Source organism: Ursus americanus, chromosome 3, assembly GCF_024610735.1.
Source record: "Ursus americanus isolate L20-20 chromosome 3, mUrsAme1.1.p, whole genome shotgun sequence".
NCBI classification, from domain to species: domain Eukaryota; kingdom Metazoa; phylum Chordata; class Mammalia; order Carnivora; family Ursidae; genus Ursus; species Ursus americanus.
The window spans coordinates 22439500-22465052 of NC_142129.1; the positions used below are offsets into that span (position 1 = coordinate 22439500).

At 36.6% G+C, this 25553-nt stretch overlaps 1 protein-coding gene across 9 annotated transcripts in view; it reads right to left on the minus strand.

Annotated features, from left to right (window-relative positions):
* Window positions 1–25553, minus strand: part of NRF1 (nuclear respiratory factor 1) — a 143338-nt gene that overhangs the window by 73549 nt on the left and 44236 nt on the right. For 8 of the 9 annotated variants that reach the window (XM_045792659.2, XM_045792655.2, XM_087860833.1 and 5 more), the window contains exons 2-4: window positions 20668–20899; window positions 12594–12708; window positions 8990–9116 (exon numbers count right to left, since the gene is read on the minus strand). In XM_045792659.2, coding sequence (XP_045648615.1) covers window positions 8990–9116; window positions 12594–12708; window positions 20668–20890 — 465 coding nt within the window. In that variant the 5' untranslated portion in view covers window positions 20891–20899. The remainder of the gene's footprint in view (window positions 1–8989; window positions 9117–12593; window positions 12709–20667; window positions 20900–25553) is intronic. The other variant, XM_045792653.2, reaches the window with a different exon arrangement.

The window sequence follows — 25553 nt, forward strand, 5'->3', positions numbered from 1 at the left end:
TTGGGTCTTTGTTATTCATCTGATCATATTTTTATTGATTTTTGAGAGCTCTTTATATATTAAGAATATTAATCATTAGTTTGTTACTTACTGTGTGATCTTGAACAAAATACTTAAGCTCTAAACCCTCAAATTTCTACATCTGTAAAGCACAAATAACAACAGATATATATTTCATAGGGTTACTGTGATGATTAAGTAAAAATCATAAATATAACATTAAAAATACTCAGTAAATTATAATTGCTGTTATTGATTTGAAAACATTTTTCCCGTTTGTTGTGAGCCATTTAATTTTGTTTACAGTGCCTTGCTATACAGCAATTGTGGACAAGGAGGTAATATGGGTGGAACACACTATGGAAAAATAAATAGAACCCTGAAAAATAGAAAAAAAAATTCAACATTAACTATTAAAAGGCCTAGTAATGTTTCCAATCCCCTTTCAACAAATTCTTAAAAAAGACAATCTGAAATCTGAAATCCATATTCCAAAGATGAACAGCCCTATTGAATTTTAATTTTTCTAGAGTTTCTCAGAAGCTTCCAGCTAGAAAAGCAAAAAGAAGATTAATGACAGCTTCAGACAAGAGGACAAAATGCAAATATCAATTTTAAAATTATTACATGAAATTATACAAAGTGCTTGTAACTGTATCTAGAACACAGTAAGCACTCAGTAAATGTCCGTCATCTAAATCATCTCCTTCACTGTTATTAACAAGAGATTATGTGCAATACATTGCATACTGATTATGATAAACGATGGGCTCTAATTACTTAATACCACTCTGAATATCAGTATATATTAAGATTAAGGAATATTCTCTACCTTGAAGGTTAACAGAAGTCACCTAAAATAATCAGAGTAGTGTCTCCTTTGAGGAATATACTTTTTCAATTTTGTACATGTTTATTGTTCTACTGAGGTTTAGATATGTTTTAATTATTTTACTTTCTTACTAAGTTATCCACTTAGTTGATGTACTTAATTTATAAGAACAGAATTAATGCACAGTATTTCCTTACAATTTTCAGTCTTTCCTTATCTGCAACTATAACTCATCTCATTTCTGTATTATCTGCTTTCTTCTCCCTTTTCCTCAACTAGCATGCTAGAAGTTTTTCTTTTTCATTGGACTTTTCATAGTATCATTTCTTGAACGTAACAATTGTACTTTTTCTGCTCATGCACATTAATTTTTCCCACATGTTTATTTATTACATTTTTTTCTTAGACTCATCTTATTACTCCCTTTCCAGCTTCTTGAATTAGATGAAGTTTCTTTTCCATCTTTCTTGTATATATAAAAAAATTAAGGTAATGAATATTCCTTTGAGTACCAGTTCAGATCGAAACTTTTAAGTTTTGCTTTTATATTTTCTAAATAGTCTGTAAATTAAGAAGTATTTTTAAATTTCTATGTAGCTAATACTTTTTCCTGTCTATCTTTTGATATTAAGTTCAATATGTTCTGTACCATGGTCAAAAATATGGCCTGTATAATTTCACTACTGGGTATTTGCTCCAAGAAAATGAAAACACTAATTCAAAAAGATATATGCACCCTTTATGTTTATTGCAGCATTATTTACAATAGCCAAGATATGGAAGCAGTCCAAGTGTCACTCATGGATGGATAAAGAAGAGGTGGTGTGGTGTGTATATATATATATATATATACACACACACATATATAATGGAATATTACTAAGCCATGAAAAAAAGAATGAAATCTTACCTTTTGCAACAACATGGATGTATGTAAAGGGTAAAATGCTAAGTGAAGTAAGAGAAAGACAAATGCCATATGATTTCACTCAAATGTTTTAAGAAACAAAACAAACGGACAGAGGAAAAAACAGACAAACAAAAAAACTAGACTCTTAATACAGAGAACAAACTGTTGGCTACCAGGAGCATGGGGGAGGGGGGTGACTGAAATAGATAAATGGGATTAAGAGTACACTTAATTTTCATGGGGCGCCTGGGTGGCACAGTGGTTAAGCGTCTGCCTTCGGCTCAGGGCGTGATCCCGGCGTTATGGGATCGAGCCCCACATCAGGCTCTTCCGCTAGGAGCCTGCTTCTTCCTCTCCCACTCCCCCTGCTTGTGTTCCCTCTCTCGCTGGCTGTCTCTATCTCTGTCAAATAAATAAATAAATAAATCTTAAAAAAAAAAAAAAGAATTAAAAAAAAAAAAGAGTACACTTAATTTTCATGAGCACTGAAAAATGTACAGAATTGTTGAATCATTGAATTATATACCTGAAACGAATATAACACTGCATGTTAATTATGTTTCAATTTTTAAAAAAATTTGTAGTTCTAGCTGAAAAACAAAATTTAAGTATTTCTTTGAAAACAAACAAACAAACCATAAGGCCTGTATAATCTCTGTATTTTACAATTTATTAAGATTTTATTTGGGGCCTAATAATAATATTTGGTCAAGTCTTATAATTCATTCATGTAATTTTTCAAATATGGCATATTCTCTCCTTGTACAGTATCAGTGCTAACATATACATCTTTTATGTTAATTCAGATCCCTATATTCTTATCTCATTTTCTTCCTTAATCTGACAAAGATATTAAAGCCTCCTGCCATTGTCATTTATTTTTCCTTATATTTGTAATTTTTTGATCTACACACTTTGCTTTAATGTCACTTGAGGCATAAAAGGTTCATTATAAATTCATAGTGCTTATCAATTCCAAATTACCTCTGGTTCTCAGTTAATATTCATTTGTCTTGAGAATCTGGCTTTGTCTGGTATTAATGTTATGATCCATGATTTATTTTTTGTAGGTATTTGTCTGACGTAACTTTGCCTATTATTTTACTCTTAACATTTTTAACAGCTTTATTGAGATTATACTTCATATACCCTACATATTAGTTTCCTATGGCTGCCACAAGTTATCATTAACTTGGTGGCTTAAACCAACAGAAATTCATTCTCTTAGTTTCACTGGCTAAAGTCAAGGTTATTGGCAAGGCTGGTCCTTCTGGAGGCTCTAGGGGGGAGTTCATTTCCTTGCCTTGTCTAGCTGTTCCTAGCCTGTATTCTTTGGCTCCTGACCCCTTCTCTGCATCCAACCTTTTACTCCTAGCAACGCATCTTCTACTTCTTTATCAATTTCCCTTTGTTTCCCTTTGATAAAGACAATGTAGTTAGACTTAGGGCGTACCTGGATAATCCAGGCTAATCTCCCATCTCAAGACTGTTAACCTAATCACTGCAAAGTCCTTTTTGCCATACAAGGTAACACACAAAGGTTCCAGGGATTCAAACCTGGATATTCTTGGGGGTGATTATTCAGCCTATCAGACCATACAATTCACCATTTAAAGTGTACAATTAAAAAAATAAAGTGTACAATTCAACCTTTTTAAGTATATACGTAGGGCTGTGCAAGCATCATCATCTAATTTTAGAGCATTTTTATCCCCCCTAAAATAAACTCCATACTCATTGGCTGTCACCTTCCATTCCTCCCTCCCACCCCTCCAACCTGGCAATGACTAATCTACTCCATATATTTGCCTGTTCTGGACATTGCATATAAACGGAAATATACAACATGTGGTCTTTTGTGAGTGAGCTCTTTCGATTAGCACAATGTTTCCAAGGTTTATCCACGTTATAGTTTTTTTTTTTTAAGATTTTATATATTTGAGAGAGCGAGAGAGAGAGAATGAGCAGTGGAGAGGGGCAAGGGAGGGGAAAAGAGAGAGAGAGAGAGGAGCAGACTCTCTGCTGAGCAGGAAGCCCGATGTGGGGCTCAATCCCAGGATCTGGAGATCATAAACTGAGCCGAGGTCAGACACTTAACCTACTGAGCCACCTAGGCACCCTGCATGCTGTAGTTTTTATCAATATTTCATTCCCTCTTACTGCTGAATAATACTCCACTGTATGGATAATAACATTTTATTTATCCATTCATCAGTTGATGAACATTTGGGTTGTCTCCACTTTGTGGCTATTATGATAATGCTGCTAAGAACATTGTGCGTAAGTTTTATGTATAAGTTTTGCTGCTATGGACATTGTGTATATAAGTTTTGTTTTCAGTTCTTTTGAGTAAACCTAGGAGTAGAATCGCTGGCTCATGCAGTGACTCTACTTTTAAGATTTTAAGAAATTGCCAAACTGTTTTCTGAAGCAACTGCATAATTTTACATTCCCAGTAGCGATGTATGGAAGGTTCCAATTTCTACATATTCTCAACAACACTTATTGTTGTCCACCTTTTTTATTATAATCATCCTAGTGAGTATGAAGTGGTGTCTCATTCTGGTTTTGATTTTCATTTCCCTACTAACTAATGACTATAGTTAGTACTCATGTGCTTGCTGACCATTTCTCTTTTTTTTTTTTGGAGAAATATCTATTCAGATTCTTTGCCATTTTTAAAAAACTTGGAAGTATAGTTGAACACAATTTACTTTAGTTTCAGGTATTAAAACATAGTGATTTGATAACCCTATACATTATGCTACCTACGCTCACAAGTATAGCTATTGTCACCATACAACGCTACTATGATACCATTGAGTATATACCCTATGCTGTACCTTTCATCCCCATGACTTATTCATTCCATAATGGGAAGCCTGTACCTCCCACTCCCCTTTCCCCCTATTTGCTGATCCCCCACCACCCCGCTCTGGCAATCGCCAATTCGTTTCCTGTATTTTAAGAGTCTGTTTCTGTTTTGTTTTTTAGATTTCACATATAAGTGAAATTATATGATACTTGTCTTTGTCTGACTTATGTCACTTAGCATAATACCCTCTAGGTCCATCTATGTTGTCACAAATGGCAAGATTTCATTCTTTTTTATGGCTGAGTAATATTCCATTGTATGTATGTATGTGTGTGTATGTATATATATATATATATATATATATATATATATATATATATATACACTGCTCATATATACATACACACATATACCTATTCTTTATCCATCCCCCTATGGATGGACACTTGGGTTACTTCCATGTCTCGGCAACTGTAAATAATACTGCAGTAAACATAGGGGTACATGCATCTTTTTGAATTAGTGTTTTCATGTTCTTCTGTAAATATCCAGTAGTGGAATTCCTGGATTAGATGGTATTTCTATTTTTAATATTTGAGGAATTACCTCCATACTGTTTTTCATACTGGCTGCACTTCTACCAACGGTACACAAGTGTTGTTTTCTCCACATTACCACCAACACTGTTCTTTCTTTTTTTTTTTTTTTTTTTTAAGATTTTATTTATTTATTTTGGAGAGAGAGAGAGAGCACGAGTAGGGGGGAGGAACAGAGGGGGAGAGGGTGGGAGGAGGAAAGAATCTTAAGCAGACTCCATGCTGAGTGCAGAGCCTGAAGTGCAGCTTGATCTCACGACCCTGAGATCATACATGATTTGAGCTGAAAGCAAGAGTCGGATACTTAACCGACTGAGCCACCCAGGTGCCCCTCCTGTCTTTTTGATACTATGCATTCTGTCAGGTGTGAGGTAATACCTCATTGTGGTTTCGATTTGCCTTTTCCTGATAATGAGTGAGGTTGAGCATCTTCTGTGTGTTGGCCATCTGTAGGTTTTTGGAGAAATGTCTATATTCAGGTCCTCTGCCCATTTTTTAATTCGATTGTTTGGTTTTTTGAGTGTTAAGCTGTGTAACTTCTTTATATATTTTGGATATTAACCACTTAACAGATATATCACTTGCAAATATCTTCTCACATTCAGTAGATTGCCTTTTCATTATGTTGGTAACTTCCTTTGTTGTGCAAAAAGGTTTTTTTTGGTGTAGTCCTAATAATTTATTTTTGTTTTTGTTTTCCTTGCCTGAGGAGACACATCCATAAATATCTTCTGAGGCCAATGTACAAGAGATTACTGCTTATGTTTTCTTCTAAGAATTTTATGGTTTCAGGTCTCACATTTAGGTCTTTAATCCATTTTGAATTTGTTTTTGTGTATGGTGTAAGAAAGTGGTCCAGTTTGCCCAACACCATTTTTTGAAGAGATTATCTTTCCCCCATTGTATATTCTTGCCTCCATGGTCATTGATTAATATAATGCTGGGTTTATTTTGGGGCTTTCTATTCTGTTCTATTGATCTATGTGCCTATTTTTGTGCTAGTACTATACTGTTATGATTATTAAAACCATGTAAATCTGGGATTGTGATACCTCCAGCTGTGTTCTTCTTTCTCAAGATTGCTTTGACTATTTGAGGTCTTTTATGGTTTCATACAAATCTTGGGATTATTTGTTCTGCTTCTATGAAAATGCTATTGGTATTTTGATTGGGACTGCACTGAATCTGTAGATTGCTTTGGGTAGTATGGACATTTTAATAATATTAATTCTTCCAAAGCCATGAGCATAAAATATCTTTCCATTTGTGTTGTCATCAATTTCTTCCATCATTGTTGTATATATTTTTTCAGAATACAGGTCTTTTACCACCTTGGCTAAGTTTATTCCTAAGTATTTTATTCTTTTTAGTGCAATTGTAAATGGAATTGTTTTCTTAATTTCTCTTTCTGCTACTTCATTATTTTTTTCTTCAAGTTTTTATTTAAATTCTAACTAGTTAACATACAGTGCAATATTGGTTTCAGAAGCAGAATTTACTTATTAATGTATAAAAATGCAACAGATTTCTGTATATTAATTTTGTATCCTGCAACTTTACTGAATTCATTTATCAGTTCTAACGGATTTTTGGTGGAGTCTTCAGGGTGCTCTAAGTATAGTATTACGTCATCTGCAAATAGTGACAGATACTTTGCCATTTTAAAATTGGGCACGGGGCGCTGGGGTGGCTCAGTTGGTTAAGTGTCCAACTCCTGATTTCAGTTTGGGTTGTGATCTCAGGGTTGTGAGACTGAGCCCTGCATCAGGCTCCACACTAGGCGTGGGGCCGCTTAAGAGTCTTTATCTCCCTCAGCTGCTACCTCCTGCTGCGCATGCGCACTCTAAATAAATAAATAAATAAAATTGGGCTTTTTATTATTTAGTTCTAAGAGTTCTTTACATGGATTCAAGTTATTTGTCAGATGTACAATTTGCAAATATTTTCTCCCATTCTGGACTGTCCTCACTTTCTTAATATCATTTGCCACTACTGTGAACATTTGTGAGTCACTGTGAGTATGTCACATAAATTACATACAGTTGGGTTTTGGTATGGATTATTGTTGTTCCACTCAAAAAGAAAATCTTTGTCTTTCTCAAAGGAGTTAATCCATTTATATTTATGACTTATAACAAAATTAACTGGCTTCACTTATATTACTTTGTTCTATACTTTGTGTTTTCTTTTTTAATTCCTTCATTTCTTATCTTTTATATAGACTTGGTTTTTTTCCTCTTTAATGTTCTGGAAGACATATTCTGCTTCTAATTCTACTGGTATTTATTCTTCAGCCTGTATTTATCAAATGTCAGTCAATGAAAAAACATCTACTGCTTTTTTTTTCTGTCTAGTTTATCATATGACTGTTTGTTTCTGTTTCAGAGAGTCTATATCTTTTTATAATGTATGGAGACTCCAACAGTTTCCCAAACTTTCTTTTCAAATTTTTTTTTTTTTTAAGATTTTAAGTAATCTCCATACCCAACATGGGGCTCGAACTTACGACCCCGAGATCAAGAGTCACATGCTCCACTGGCTGAGCCAGCCAGGCACCCCTCTTTTCAGTGAATAATTTTCAGAGGTATTTTTTGAGTCTTCTAGATGAGTCTTTTTCACAGATCATATTACTATTAGTAGTAGCAAAATTACATTTTCAATATTGAAAAAAAGAAGACATGCTCAGATTTCATCTTTGTGAATGTCATGACACTAAGGACAGCTTGTCAGGCACCATTTTGAACTAGAAATCTTCTACTAAGGAAAGGTCCTAATATGCATCTTAATCCTAGGGCCTCAGGAATTTTTGGCAAAACTCAAAACAAAACTCAAAAATGTTGAGAAAGAACCACAATATTTGTATGTGAAAAAAAAAACCCAATAAAACAAATAATATTTCAATTGCTTACTAATCAGTTCTAAACTCCTGAAATGTCTACATTCAGTATGGGAGAAATCCAGTAATTGTCCCTTTAGCTAATAAACGTCATCCAAATAAAACCAAAATGCAATTTATATCTGGACCATTATTCTATTAATGATTTAAAGTTATTTCGGGCAGAGAAAACATAATTCACTTATAAGTATGCAACGGTTAAAATACTATGTTTATAAACTTAGCTATGGACAGTTAGGCAATCAAAATATTCAACTGTATTTCCAAATTGAAGCAGAGTGTCAAATTCTTCAAAGAAATGCAAGAGATTTTAAACATGCAATTCAAATACCAGCAATCAGTAAGATGCTTCCTGAGGTTTGCCTCACGACGTTTACATTTTGGAATTATCTTCCATTTTGTTTCTGACATAAATCAGTCATTTTCTTACAAAATCCTTGGGTTGCCCGGGTGGGTCAGTGGGTTAAGCATCTGCCTTTGGCTCAGGTCATGGTCCCGGAGTCCCGGGACTGAGCCCTGCATCGGGCTCCCTGCTTAGCAGGGAGTCTGCTTCTCTCTCTGCCCCTCACCCTGCTCGTGTTCTCTCTCTCTCTCAGATAAATAAATAAGTAAATAACTTTAAATTAAAAGAAAAAAAACCCACAAAATCCTGTGGTGGTAATTTCTTAACAAACATAACACCATCTTTCCCTCCTTGGATCTGACATCCGCAAGTTATCTATCAGACGGAATATCTGATAGGGCAGAACATCTTGTACAAACAGAAATAATCCTTTTTATTTTAATCTACATAAAGTGGTTTGAAAACCAGTCCACTCCACCCCCCAGATGGGGGGAGGATAGAAGTAATAGCTATTGTACTAGACAGAGGCTCAAAAGAACGAACAACAACCACAGAAAGCAAGAGTGAATATCTGAGAACACAGCTGAGTTTTCTTACCACATTCTCCAAAGGTGCTGCACCGAACACTTTAAAGACAGGGTTGGGTTTAGAGGGGGAGATACAGAGGACAATAGCTTGCTGTCCCACTCGAGTAGTATATTCATCTAATGTGGCTCGAAGTTTCCTGAATCAGAGAATGAAAAGAGAATAAAAATGGTTAAAGAAGAGAGAAATTACAATGACACAGAAACAAAATTTACTTTGACTTGAGACAACTTATTCTGATTAGATATGTTGGGTTTTTTTTTTTTTTTTACCCGAAATGTGAAAAGGGGAGTGTGAATTTGAATACCCTGTTCAGCAGAAATATGTGCATACCCCAATGTTCATAGCAGCAATGTCCACAATAGCTAAATCGTGGAAGGAGCTGAGATGCCCTTCAACAGATGACTGGATTAAGAAGTTGTGGTCCATATATACAATGGAATATTACTCAGCGATCAGAAAGAACGAGTTCTCAACATTTGCTACAACATGGACAGCACTGGAGGAGATAATGCTAAGTGAAATAAGTCAAGCAGAGAAAGACAACTATCATATGATTTCTCTCATCTATGGAACATAAGAACTAGGGTGATCGGTAGGGGAAGAAAGGGATAAAGAAAGGGGGGGTAATCAGAAGGGGGAATGAAACATGAGAGACTATGGACTATGAGAAACAAACTGAGGACTTCAGAGGGGAGGGGGGTGGGGGAATGGGATAGACCGGTGATGGGTAGTAAGGAGGGCACGTATTGCATGGTGCACTGGGTGTTATACACAACTAATGAATCATCGAGCCTTACATCGGAAACCGGGGATGTACTGTATGGTGACTAACATAATATAATAAAAAATCATTTAAAAAAAAAAAAAAAAAGAAATATGTGCATACCTTTGTCCTAAAGACCAATGACTAGCCCACTGATATAAGGGTCAGCTACAAGTTTGCATCAGGACACCAGGACACAGCCATGACACAATGTCAAACATGGAGAGTATAATTTTTCCTGATCTTAGCAACACTAAACGCGTTTTCTCTTACTGCAACTTATAATAATAATAAAGATTAGTGCTGAGACGTTTTCTTGCAGACATTAGCATATCATCTCCATGCTTAATGAAGGAGGCCTAAATGACCTGCTTCTAATTTCTTTGACTGATACAGTCATTGTTTATGTCTCACTGACATAGTTTTATCCAGAAATACGACTTCAAAAATGCTGTCTTTTCTAGATTTTCATTGTGTATAAACAATAATTCTTGGTCCTGTAATATCTTACAAACGAAGAAGAAGTAAAAGAGCTTTTTTAAATATATCAACACTGGATGAAATAAACACTGGGCTCTTCCTCTGAAATAATGGGAGATTATTTTTAAGTTCTACATTCCATAATCCTTCTGGGAATATAGTCTACTCTTTCCAGGGACTGGTGAGTAATTAATTCAAATGAAACAAAGTGAACATATCTAGTTTTCCATCTTTCTCCAGAAGTATGTACTGTCATGTCTATGCCCCTTATAGCAAAGACATTTCTATATATAACACATTCTCATTACTCCAGCCTATCCAATCATTAAAAGACATGAGAAGAACTGCCTATATGGTGGTATATAAACTCTGTGCTGAAAGCTTCCGATCAGTACTTTCTGGGGTTTTCCTTCAGTTTCTTACACTCTTCCTCTTCTGTTCTTAGTATAAGCTGTATTTTCTAGCTTTTGTCACATATCATTTACATGGGCTGGCACTCCATTTGGATTCAACATTCCAATAAACACCTACAGATTTTGGATACAATATTTAAAACACTACAAGAAAAAAGCTTCTGGAACATTTGAGAGACAAAATTTCTTATCCTATATGGAATGCATGTCATGCAACCATCAAATATTAAGTCCTCCGTGTACTATACTTGTGTGATAATCTTTCTGTGCAAGCTACAAACTCTTCAGAAAACACTCTTCAGCAAAGGACCATATGCCAAGCAAGAAATTTGGCAGCATTCCTTGAAGGAATGGTCTACATTCATGCTCTCCAATTCTTTTCCCTTTCTCTCTTGAAGACACCCCGATCCTTTCATCCTTACCACTTTATTGGAAATGCTTTGCCAAGTTCAATCACGACTTCCACGTTGCTAAATCTAACGGTCAATTTGCATCTTATCCGACATGACAGCAGCATTTGACAGAGCAGACCACACGCCCTTCTTAAAACACATTTTACACTTTGTTTCTAGTGTACGGCTCTCTTGATTTTCCTCCTGACTCACTGGTACCTTCTTGGACTCCTTTGCCCTGTTCCCTTCATCTCTCCGACCTCTAAAGGGTAGAGTGCTTTAGGCCTCAGTCCGCACTCACTCCCTAGGTGACCGCTTCCAGTCTCACGGTATTAGATAAAATTTAAGACTTGGCCATTTTCAGCAAGATCTCTCCTTTGAATTCCAGACTCACATATCAACTGCTTATTGTTTCTCCATGTAATGGTTAAGAGGTATCACAAACCTAACGTGTCCAAAACCAAAGTCCTGATTCTGTCCTACCCTCACTCAGTCCTATACCTGCTCCTCTCTTCCAGTAAGTGTCATCTCAACCCTTCCAGTAATCAGACCATAAATTTTGAGGTCCCCTTCACTCTTATTTTTGCTCACACACCCCACAACCAACCCATCAGTTAATCATGTTGGAGTTGACTTTTAAAATACATTCAGGATGACCACCTCTTACTACCTTTGCTGCTGCTATACTGGTTTTAAGACCCTATGATTCCTGGCCTGCATTACTACAATAACTTCCTAACTGCTCTCCCTGCTTCCATTCTGGTATACCCAAATTCTATTCTCAACATGGTAGCCTGATGGTTTCTCTAAAAACATAAATCAGACCATATTGCTGCTTTGGTCAAAAGCCTTCACTGACTTCCCATCTCACTCAGAACAGGAGTCGAAGCCCTTATACTGGACCCACGCCCCCATGATGTGGCTCCCTACTACTGCTCTGACTCTCTCTCCTGTCATTCTTCCCCTGGCTATTCCTCAAACATGACTGTTACATTCCATCCCACTTCAGAAACGTTCCTCTTGCTCTTCTCTCTTCCTGAAAAGCTCTTCCCTTAGACATCAACAATGCCCCTTTACTTACTTTGGGTCTCCGTTCAGAGGCTGCCTGCCAAAGAGGATTTCCCAGACCATCCCTATAAAAAAAGAGAAACTACTATATCCCCCCAAACCTTTCTTTTTTTTCCTTACTCCACTTTCTTTTTTTTCCATAGTACTTATCATCATTTGACATATTACATATACGTTTATTTTTTTCCCTCCACTAGGACATAAGCTCTTTAAGTGGATTTGTTTTGTTCACTGTTATATTCCCAAGGCCTAGAACAATGTCTGGCACAGAGCAGGCATAAAAATTTTCTCTGAGTGAAATGATGTGATATTCTACATCTGCTCATCATTTCTAGTTTCATGTATTTGATTCCACAGGAGTACTTTCAAGTCTAATTCTGCCATCAAGGACTCTAACTTGGTATCCTCGGTGCTCCTAGTAACGTATGCTCTAGTTCTGTCATCCACACCATGAAGCACTGGAGGAACGGCAACAATATGGAGAAGGGAGCCCTCACCGAAGCAGGCGCGTTTGCTGTCTCTTCCGGATAGACGGATTAGACTCAAACACATGAGGCCGCTTCCGCTTCTTTCCTGTCGCCACAGCAGCGGCAGCAGCCATTCCCACAGGACCTGAAATAATAATGCATGTGCTGAGATCAGGCAAAGCCTGTTAGCTCTACGAGACAGAAAACAATTAAAGGTATGAAGAAGGTAGCCATTATTTACTAATATGTTCTCAGTAAATATAGAATGTTCCTGATATTATCAACATACTTTGCTATTGTTCAACACAAATCGTATTTTCATTTACCAATAAAACTTACAATGAATCTGAAAAAGTGATGGACTTAAACACCTCCTCACCACACACTAGCTAAATTTTATATAATGCTGTGTTTTGTTTTGTTTTGCCAGCATGCCCATACTGCGAAGGCAATATTCTCAGACGTGCTAGATGAAATTGCAGCACTGAGAGGAAGAGCTTGCCAAAAGAAAATAATCACAGATTTCACCCCTCTTTCCATTACCCCAAGACACTGCCAAGTTAAGGAAGTCAGAGATAATCACTCATGCTTGGAACTCACATAGTAATAACACCACCCATAAGAGGAATAGCTGGAAGAATATTATCTTAATTGGAAATTTTTTTCTTATATATCTGAGAATTGTGCCTAAAATGGAGTTGTTGTCCACAAAGTTTAACTGATGAAAGCATGCTGGCAGGGAAGAGATGAAAACTATCCCACTCTAAGGAAAAAAATGTTAATAAAAGTTGGTCTGGCTTGCCCTGAAACTAATTATTAAAATAAAGGGTAGACCCTAAGGAATTATTGGAGTCTCTGATTCATGGAATCTCAACATATCAAGGGCATTCCTTTTTTTTTTTTTTTCTTTTTTAAGCAGATGATGCACTTTTATCCTTATTTGTAAACCCTATAAAAAGGCTTACATGACAATTAAGTTTAATTACTCACATTTATACTAGCATATATGTTATATATGGTCTAAGGGGCTCAATTAAAATAAGCCTCCCTGAAAATCTAGACAAATCTCTCTACATGTTATTTAGTAGTATAATCAGTCTGACTTAAACTCCTCTAAAGGGGAGGGGGGTGGGGGAATGGGATAGACCGGTGATGGGTAGTAAGGAGGGCACGTATTGCATGGTGCACTGGGTGTTATACACAACTAATGAATCATCGAGCCTTACATCGGAAACCGGGGATGTACTGTATGGTGACTAACATAATATAATAAAAAATCATTAAAAAAAAAAAAGTAAAAAAATAATAATAAATAAATAAATAAATAAATAAATAAATAAATAAATAAAATAAACTCCTCTAAAGAGCCCCAGAGCAAGTCAAAAAATTAATTAACGCTTTTAACCTTCCTTTCCATTGTAAATAGCTGGGAGATGAAAAAATCCTATTGATATATTTTTTCCAGTATTTTATTTTGTAACTGTGATAAGAACACTTAATATGAGATCTACCATATTAATTCTTAAGTGTACAATACACTTAAAGATAGGCACAATGTTGTACACCAGATCTCTAGAACTTATTCATCTTGCATAATTGAAACTTTATACCTGTTGAAGAGCAACTCTCATTTCCACACCCCAGTCACTGGCAACCCCCCCTCTACCCGTTTCTATGAGTTTGACTAGATACCTCAGATAAGTGGAATCATGCAGTAGCTGTCCTTCTCTGTAACTGGCTTATTTCACTTAGCATAATGCCCTCAAGGTTCACCCATGTTGTTGCATATGGCAGGATTTCCTTCTTTTTAAAGGCTGGATAATATTCCATTCAGTATATACACCACATTTTCTTTATCCATTCATCTGTCAATGGACACTTTAACTGCTTTCTTGGCTATTGTGAATGATGAACACGGGAATGTGAATACACTACGAGATCCTGATTTCAATTCTTCCAAGTAAGTATCCAGAGGTGGAACTGTTGGATCATAGGGTAGTTCTATTTTTAATTTTTTAAGGAAGCTTTATAGTGTTTTCCATGGAGGCTGCACCATTTTATATACCACCACCAACAGCATATAAGGGTTCCAGATTCTCCACATCCTTGCTAATATTTATCCTTCGCTGTTGTTGTTGTTTATAAGAGCCATCCTACCGGGTGTCAGGTAGCATCTCATTATGGTTCTGATTTGCATCTCCCTGATGATTAGTAATGTGAACATCTTTTTCACGGGCTTCTTGACCACTTATACATCTTCTTTAGGAAGATGTCTACTCAAGTCCTTTGTCAATTTTTAAATTAGCTTATTTGTTTTTATTCTATTGATTTGTAGGAGTCCAACATCTTATTGCTAGAACTTTCAAATATAGAGCAAAGTTGAAAGAATTTTTTAGTGAACATTCATATATCTACCACTCTACCATAACATTTTATCATATACATCTATCTATCCTTCTTTTTTTTTTTTTTAAGATTTTAAAAAAAATTTTAAATAATCTCTATACCTAACATGGGCTTGAACTCATGACCCCAAGATCAAGAGTCACACGCTCTAGTGAGCCAGCCAGGCATCCAATCCATTTTTCTTTTTTCTTTTTTTTATTTTTTAAAGATTTTATTTATTTATTTGACACAGAGAGAGACAGCCAGCGAGAGAGCGAACACAAACAGGGGGAGTAGGAGAGGAAGAAGTAGGCTCCCAGTGGAGGAGCCTGATGCGGGGCTCGATCCCATAACACCGGGATCACGCCCTGAGCCGAAGGCAGATGCTTAACAACTGAGCCACCCAGGCGCCCCCCCCAATCCATTTTTCTATCCATTCATCAATTCTTATCATGTTTTTATTTTGATGCATGTAAACTGCAGTACGATTACCCTAAAATTCAGTAGGAATATCATTAGCTAGAGTTCACTATTTCAAGTTTTTCTTTTGAGGTAAAATTTACATATAATGCAATGCACAAATCTTAAGGGTACATTCGATTTTGTGTAAGTGTACCATAAATTTTGAAAATGTAGACACTTACGATAACCAATCTCCTATCAAGATTTATAATAATGCCACCACTACAGAAAGTTCTTTCCTGTCTCCTTCCAGTCAGTTCCCCCCCAATCTCTCAAAAGTACCCACAATTCTGATTTTTTCACCCTATTTTAGCCCTGTCTATTCTAGAACTTCAAATAAATGGAATCATACAATATATATTCTTTCATGTAAGGTTTCTTTCACTTAGAATAATGTTTTTGAGCTTCATCCGCACTGTTATATGTGTTAGTAGTTTGTTCTTTTTTAATGATGAGTAATATTCCAGAATATAAATAAATCACAGTTTATCTGTTATCCTATTGATAAACATTTGGGTAATTTCCAGTTTTAGGCTAGTATGAATACAGGTGCTTAATTAAGTTATAAATTCAATACAATTCAAATAAAAGTCCCAGTCAGTATAGGTTTTTCTGGAACCTGATAAGCTGATCCTAAAACTTAAATGGAAGTGCAGAAGGCCAAGAATAGCTAGAAAAATTGTGAAGAATTTTAAAAGGTGCACTCATCCTATCAAATATCAGTAGTTACTATAAAGCTACAGTCATTAAGACAACATGGAACTGGCTGAAGGACAGACAAACAAACCAATGCAACTGAATTAAGAGTTCATAAACACCTTCCTGTGTCAGAAGACAGAGGTGGGAAAAGGATGAACTATTAAAAATATGGTACTGGGACAAATGATTGTATGGAAAAATAACAAAACTAGATCCTTATATCATATAAACAAAAATATTATTCCAGGTGAATTAAAGAGCTAAATTAAAACAACAAAGAGCTTTGTAACTTCTCCAATAAACTGTTGTAGAGTACTTATGAACTCAGGGGTAAGAATTCCTTAAATAAGACTCCAAAAGGATAAACAGTAAGGTAAAAGACTGATAAATTTCACAATAATATAAATTAAACCCTTAATGGACAAAAAGAAATAATAAAAAATTGAGGGAAGGAATGGTCAACAAATTGAAAGAAGATACTAAATATTATCATATTATCAAGAAAAGAACAGTATTAAAAATATATCAATAACTCTTACAATAAGGAAAAACGACAAACAACCTGATTGGACAAAGGCATAAAGAGAAAATATGCAAAAGAAGAAAAGCACTAGTCAATAAAAAGTCATTTCAACAGTCTGAAATGGCACTCTATCCTGTCTTCCTGCACTGGCCGGAATCTCTAGCTCAGAGATGAGCAAATTAAACGGACAATGAGATACTATTTCATCAGACTGGCAAAAACAGAAAATGACTGACAATTCCAAATATGGTGAGGACTGGAAGCAACAGGCACTCTAGCATGCTGTTTGTGGGGATGTAAATTAATACAGTGATTTGGAAAGACATTTGGAACATTTAGTAAAGTTGAAAATGTGCCCATCTTTGCCCTCTCATTCTCTTCCTGGGTCTACCCTTCATTAGGGTTTTCAAACTGCAGGTTTCTCTTCTTTGATGGTTCATGAGTAGATTTTTTTTTTTTTAAAGATTTTATTTATTTATTCGACAGAGATAGAGACAGCCAGCGAGAGAGGGAACACAAGCAGGGGGAGTGGGAGAGGAAGAAGCAGGCTCACAGCGGAAGAGCCTGATGTGGGGCTCGATCCCACAACGCCGGGATCACGCCCTGAGCCGAAGGCAGACGCTTAACCGCTGTGCCACCCAGGTGCCCCAGATTTTGTTTTTTAATAAAATGTAATAAAGTGAAAGATACTGGAACATATCAGTGGGTGTGTCATGGCAGAGGGGTATTACTCCATGAGAAGTTGTTATTCCAGTTATATGGCCATTCATTAATCCCAGATCACAATGTAAAATGTATCACTATGGGAACTGTCAAGATCTTGAAAACCAAGGCCAAAAGAAACTCCCACAATTTGCACAAGATAAAAAAATTTTCATTTGCAGTTATTATAATAGCAAAACCTTATAAACAGCTTAAGTGCTATGCCAATATATGTCATATTCAGATAATGAATGGAATACCAAATAACATTTAAAATAAAAACATACTGCTGCATTATCAACATGAATGAATCTCAAAAAACTAATACTGAATGAGATAAACAATGTTACAGAGAGATAGGATTAGAGTGATCATTTTTATAAAATTTAAAACATGCCAAACAATGCTAAATATTGTTTACTGATACATACATATATAGCAGAAATAAAAGAAGTGCATGAGAATGATAAAGATCAAATTTTGAACAGTGGTTACCTCAGTGGAGGGAGGGAAGAGAACAGGATTAGAAAAAGCAGCAATCTCCTTCCCTTCCCTCTCCACTCACCTTATTTCCTCCAGAGTATTCAGTGCTTTTTGAAACTAGTTTACTTTATTATTTGTACCCTCTCCCCACCACTGGTCTGTAAGCTACATTAGGAGCAAGCTCTTGCCTGTCTTGTTCGTAGTATCTATATACAGTGATATAGAGCACACAGTAATTCCTCAATAATTATTGAATGATTACATGGTAAATCATTTCTACCAGCTGGGCCTCTGTTCCCACATCTGCCACGTGAAAATGTTAGATTAAAATCCTTTCCTAATTTTAACACTATGACAATGAAGTACAGTAATACAGTAGAACTATGTCTCAAAAGCATCTTCCTTCCTAGGAAAGAGGTTGACCTGCATTCATTATGTCAGGATGCCCTCTTCTGGGAAGTATAAATATTTCAAAAATATATTTTACAAACATCTCATATGTGTTCTGCCACTAAGCCTTATTTTAAATTCACAATTCCAGAAATACACCGTGGATAATAACTGAGAGTAATAAGGTTGTTTTTCAACGCATTTGTCTTCTTTTCCTTAAATACAGCACATACTAAAAAAAGATGAAGTATTTTGGCCATTTCTGATCATTGATTTACTGTCCAGCTTTCCTTAAATATCTTCTAAGATCAGTGTTCCTTATACAGTATTAAACCCATCCAGGCATGGTTTACATGGAGTCTTCCACATAGTGATAAGTATACAAGGTAAATAGCAAAGAGAATGGTACAAAATAGAGCCAGCTTTAAGTCATTTAGTGGCCCAGAAAAATCTCAAACCTTAAATTGGATTAAGATAATCCAGGATTGCTAGTGTCCTCAGGCATCTGGCAAAAGCAAACAAAAATCCTCTCTAGAGGACAATAATATTCTAGACCCCAAAATATTTCTAAAAATAAATTTCCAAACACACCACCCAGCATTCATTTAAATATAATTGATACATAAAGAGAAAAACCAACATAAATAAGAAACAGTACTAACAACATATAACAGAAAAAGACCAAATAGGCACTTCAGAGAGAATTAACCAAATTTATTGGAAAATCACAATGCTTACTTCACTCATGGAGATTAAAAAAACTTTTTTTCTACTAACAAATGGAAACTATAATAGTACAAATTTGGGAGGAAAAAAATACTAGAAAGCCTAAAACCAAAAAATGAAACTATTAACTATTACTAAAATTAGTACCTTAGTAGACAGATTTAAATCACCTCAGACACAGTGGATGAGGAAAATTAATAAACTGGAAGACAGTTTGAAGAAACTATATAGAGTGAAGCATAAAGAGACAAAATGATGGTAATATAGAACAGAGAGTAAGAGACATAAAGGATTCAATGAGGAAAACTAACATATTTAATTGGAGTCACAGAAGGAAAAGATGGAATGGAGCAGAAGCAAAACCGAAGCAAAATCTAGTGACTAAGGGGCACCTGGGTGGCTCCGTGGGTTAAGCATCTGCCTTCAGCTCAGGTCATGATCCCAGGGTCCTGGGATAGAGCCCCGCATCGGGCTCCCTGATCAGTAGGGAGTCTGCTTCTCCTTCTCCCTCTGCCCCTCCTACCCCTCCCCCTGCCCCCGCCAAGCTTGTGCTTGCTCTCTCTCTCAAATAAACAAATAAAATCTTTAAAAAAAATAAATAAATCTACTAAGACTTTCCAGAATCGATGAAAGACATCAATCCACAGATTCAAGATGTTCAAAGAACTCTAAACAGAATAAATGAGAAGTCCAAAGCCAGATATATCACAAAAACTGAGAACAGAAAAAAAAACAAACAAAAAACTGAAGACAGAGACAATCTTAAGAACAGTTGGAGGAGGGACCTATGTGGGAGATAACCTTCAAAGGAGCAGCTGTTAGAATGAAACAGCTGAATTCTGAAAAGCAAGGATGGAAACCAGAGGACAGTGGGAACAGTATCTTCAATATGAGGGGAAAAAAGTAAGTGTCAACCTAAAATTCTATACCCAGTGAGAACATCCTTTGAGATTGAAGGTTAAATAAAAACATTCTCAGACAATGAAAAACTGAGAGACTTCCACGCTGAAGGAAATACTAAATTTATCTTTAGGTAGAAGAAAGATTTTCAGAAGGCAAGTTGGATATAAAGGAAAAAATGAACACTAATTAAGTATAAAATGAAAATAATATCTTGTATGGCTTAAAATATACAAAGAATTAATACATATTATAACAATAGCATATAGGTCAGGAGCAGGGGAATGAAATTCAAGTGTTCTAAGAAACCTGCATTATCCCTTAAAAGGACAAAAGTACCAATTACAGAGGACTTTGAAATAAGTTAAGGATGTATTATAATTTCTAGGGGTACCACTATTAGGAAAGGTGTCTACATTCCAAACTAACAAGAAAAACAAATTAAAAACTTTTCAGTCCCTCCAAAACACAAAGGAAAAGTAAACACAGAGTAAGTGGGATGAAGAGAAAGCATACAGTTAACATCATAAATTTAAACCTAAATATACCAGTGGTTACATTTAATGTAAATGGACTAAATACTCCAGTAAGAAGTCAAAAGATGGTTGGAATGGATGAAAAAACAAAACCAAAGTCATCATTAATAGTATGCCATTCTAGATCCTAAGTCTCAGTAGAATACAGGCATAAGCTGTAAATGCAAGCTTTAAAAAAATCATGAAAATGTGATATGAAAATATACATGAGAATGCCTACATCCTAGGCCCTTTCAGATATGCACAATACCAGAGGTTAAGCAAAAAAATGAAGAGCTTTCGATCCAAATAGCATTACCTGCAGCAGCTAGATGGGCTGTTACCTCATCAGCTGCTGTGGAGTTGAGTATGTCTGAATCATCGTAAGAGGTGTCCTCAGGAGAAGAAGGTGAGTCTTCATCAGCACTCAGCATACTGTGCTCTGTGTAGGTGGCCACATGGACCTGCTGTACTTGTTGGGCAACTGCATGGGCTTCTATGGTAGCCATGTGTTCAGTTTGGGTCACTCCGTGCTCCTCCATGAAGATCTACTGTCAGAAGAAAAGGCAAAGAACAGAATTCAGTATGTAGTGTAACACGATGCTTAAACTAAGCAATATTTTCCTCAAGAACAGAGGAAGCCTGCTATTTCACTCCATACCTCACTACACCAAGTCACAGGAAATGGAAAGCACCATTCAAGTATGATCCAAAAATGGTAGAACATTTTCCTTATGTAAAACCATTTTGGTAGAAATTCACTGTGCTAATTTTATATGTCAGGCCACAGGAAATAAATACACCTTCATATTACATGTAACAATAAAAAGATACTTTAAAGATCCCAGTGACTTGCATTTGACATTGTAGATATAAAAACACTTAGTAAGTAAATGAAATACTTAACATTTTCTTTGTATTTCACAGACAACCAGAAGTCAAGCTTTATTTTTTCCAAAAATAAGATCACTTAAAAATTGGTTTTTCTGCTTATAAAACTGTGCCTCTTACAAACCCTGATACGATGCAATGACTTGTAAAGTAGTAAGATAAAGGTGTGCTCTTCTACTGCACTTATAATCTATCCCCTCATTCCCCTCAACCTACAGAAGTGTGTTATCCTTAAAAATGGTTTTGAAGCATACATACATATATATGATTTTAAATAAAAACAGGTTCATATATGGGGCGCCTGGGTGACTCAGCTGGTTAAGCATCTGCCTTTGGCTTGGGTCACGATCTCAGGGTGCTGGGATAGAGCCCACATCAGGCTCCCAGCTCAGTGTGGAGTCTGCTTCTCCTTCTCTCTCTCCCCTTCGCCCTTCCCATTCTCTCTCTCTCTCATAAATAAATAAAATATTTTAAAAAAACAGGTTCACATTACACATATTATAATTTGCTTTTTTCATATTATAATCTATCTAGACATTTTGACATGTCAAAACATACAGGTCTTTCTAAGCAGTTGCAGTATATATACTTCATTGTATGGATGTACCGTAATTATGTAACCAATCACCTACTGATACATAGCAAGGCCGCTTCCAATTTTTTGCTATTATAAACATTGGTGCAGGGAATATCCTTGTATATAAAATTTTGCATATAATCAATAAACTCAATAAACTGAAAATATTGCCATATGATCCAACAATTATCTTCCAGCAATTATACCTAGAAGAACTGAAAGCAGGGTCTCAAAGGGCTACTTGCACACCCATGTTCATAGCAGAATTATTCACAATAGCCAGAAAGGTGGAAGCAACCCAACTATCCACTAGAGGATAAATGCGTAAACAAAATGTGGATATATATAAAATAGAACAGTATTTAGCTTTTAAAAAGAAGGAATACAGGGGTACCTGGGTGCCTCAGTCGGTTAAACGTCTGCCCCAGCTCATGATACCAGGGTCCTCAGATCAAGGCCCACCTCTACTTCCTGCTCAGCGAGCAGGGAGTCTGAGTCTCCCTCCACCCTTCCCCCCTGCTTGTGATCTCTCTCTCTCTCTCTCATTCTCTTTCTCTCTCAAATAAATAAATAAAATCTTAAAAAAAAAAAAAAAGAAACACAAACTTAGAAGAACTTACTGGAGTCAATTTTTAAAACTCTATAAAAAATTGGGGCACCTGGATGGCTCAGTCTGTTAAGCGTCTGACTCTTGGTTTCAGCTCAGGTCCTGATCTCAGTGTCATGAGATTGAGTCCTGTGGCAGGCTCCTCGCTCAGTGGGGAGTCTGCTTGAGATTCTCTCCCTCTGCCCCTCCACCCACTCATGCTCCCTCTCTGTTTCTTTCTCTCTCTAAAATTAAAAAAAAAATCTATAAAAAATCTATAGCTAGCATCATATTTAATGCCAAGAAGCTTTCCTGCTAAGTTGGGAATAAGGCAAGGATGTTCCCTCTCACCACTCCTTTTCAACATTGTACTGGAAGTCCTAGCTAGTCCAGTAAGACAAGAAAAGGAAATAAAAGGTATACTGATTGGGAAGGGAAAAAAAAACCCTGTGTTTGTTCAAGATGGCATGATTGTCTATATAGGAAATCCAAAAGAATCAAAAAACCTCCTGAAACTAATAAGTGATTATAGCAATGTTGCAGGATACAAAGTTCATATATATAAAAGTCAACTGCTTTCCTATATACCAGCAAATAGAATTTGAATTTAAAACACAATGCCATTTACATTAGCAAGCAAAAATCCAGAATACTTATGTATAAATCTAACAAAATATGGACAAGATCTATCTATAAAACTCTGATGAAGGAGATCAAAGAAGAACTAAATAACAGAAACAGATTCCATGTTCATGGATAGGAGGACTCAATATTGTCAAGATGGCGTAACTTGGTCCAACTGAACTGCAATCCCAATTGAAATCCCAGCAAGTTACTTTACAGACATCAACAAACTGATTGTAACGTTTATATGGAGAGGCAAAAGACCCAGAATAATAAATACAACATTGAAGGAGAAAAACAAAGCTGGAATACTGATACTACTCTACTTACTTCAAGAATTACTATAAAACTACAGTAATCAAGGCAGTGTGATATTGGTGAAAAAACAAACAGATCAATGGAACAGAACAGAGACCAGAATTAGGTCCCCATAAATGCAGTCAACTGATCTTTGAAAAAGAAGCAAAAGCAATACAATGGAGCCATGGGGCACCTGGGTGGCTCAGTTGTTAAGCATCTGCCTTCGGCTCAGGGCGTGATCCCAGGGTCCTGGGATCGAGCCCCATATCAGGTTCCTCCGCTGGGAGCCTGCTCCTTCCTCTCCCACTCCCCCTGCTTGTGTTCCCTCTCTTGCTGGCTGTCTCTCTCTGTGTCAAATAAATAAATAAAATCTTAAAAAAAAAAAATACAATGGAGCCAAAAAGTAGTCTCCTCAACAAACAGTGCTAGCACGACTGCACATCACATACCAAAAATGAATCTAGGGGCGCCTGGGTGGCACAGCGGTTAAGCGTCTGCCTTTGGCTCAGGGCGTGATCCCGGCGTTATGGGATCGAGCCCCACATCGGGCTCCTCCGCTATGAGCCTGCTTCTTCCTCTCCCACTCCCCCTGCTTGTGTTCCCTCTCTCGCTGGCTATCTCTATCTCTGTCAAATAAATAAATAAAATCTTTAAAAGAAATGAATCTAGACAGACTTTACACACTTCCAAAAATTAACTCACAATGGATCTAAATGTAAAATTCAAAACTATGAAACTCCTAGAAGATAACATTGGAGAAAATTTAGATGACCTTTGCTATAGTGATAACTTTTTAGAGACAACATCGAATGCCTGATCCATGAAAGAAATAACTGAGAAGCTGGACATCATTAAAAACTTCTGCTCTATGAAAGATACTCTCAGGGCACCTGGGTGGCTCAGCGGACTAGGCATCTGACTAAGGCTCAGGTCATGATCTCGGGGTCCTGGGATTGAGCCCTGTGTCAGGCTCCGTGATCAGCAGGGAGTCTGCTTGTCCCTCTCCCTCTGCCCCTCCCCCCACTTGGGTTCCCCCCCAAAACAAAATCTTAGAAAAAACCCCATTTCCTCTTTAAAAAAAAAAAAGAAAGAAAGAAAGATACTCTCTATGGTGATAATGAGAAGACAAGCCAGGCTAGGAGAAAATATTGAGGATGTGGAGCAACAGGAATCCTTGCTTATTAATGGTGGGGATGCAAAATGGTATAGTCACTTTGGAAGACAGTTTGGAAATTTATTACAAAGATAAATATACTCTTACTACACAATGCAGCAATTGTGCTCCTTGGTATTTACCAAAGAAGTTAAAAACATGTCCACAAAAAACCTGCATAGATGTTTACGGCATATTCATAATTGCTAAAACTTGTAAGTAACCAAAATATCCTTCAAAGGTGAATGGAAAAATAAACTATGAAACATCCAGATAATGGGATATTATACAGCACTACAAAGAAATGAACTACCAAGGGGCGCCTGGGTGGCACAGTCGTTAAGCGTCTGCCTTCGGCTCAGGGCGTGATCCCAGCATTCTGGGATCGAGCCCCACATCAGGCTTCTCCGCTAGGAGCCTGCTTCTTCCTCTCCCACTCCCCCTGCTTGTGTTCCCTCTCTCGCTGGCTGTCTCTATCTCTGTCAAATAAATAAATAAATAAATAAATAAATAAATAAATAAATAAAATCTTAAAAAAAAAAAAAAAAAGAAATGAGCTACCAAGCTATGAAAAGACATGGACAAACCTTAAAGGTGTAGCTAAGTGAAAGTCAACCTGAAAAGGCTACACATTGTATGATGGCAACCATACGAAGTTCTAGAAAAGGAAAACTATGGAGATAGTAAAAGAATTGGTGGTTGCCAGGGATTAGGGTGAAGGAGGAATCAATAGGTGGAGCACAAATTTTGTCGGGCAGTGAAACTACTGTGTCTGAGACTATAATGGTGGAAAATGTCATTACACATTTGTCCAAACCCACGGAATGTAAAACACAAAGAGTGAACCATAATGTGAATTATGGGATGATGATGATATGGCAGTGTAAGCTCGCCCACTGTAAAAAATGCACCCCTCTGATACGGAGGATGCTGATACTGGGGGAGGCCATGCCAGTGTGGGGGTGGCGGGGGGGCAAATGGGAAAACTATACCTTCCCCTCAATTTGTCAATTATACCTCAGTGAAGGTTTAAAAAAAAAAGAAATTCTGACACATGGTACAACATGGATGAAC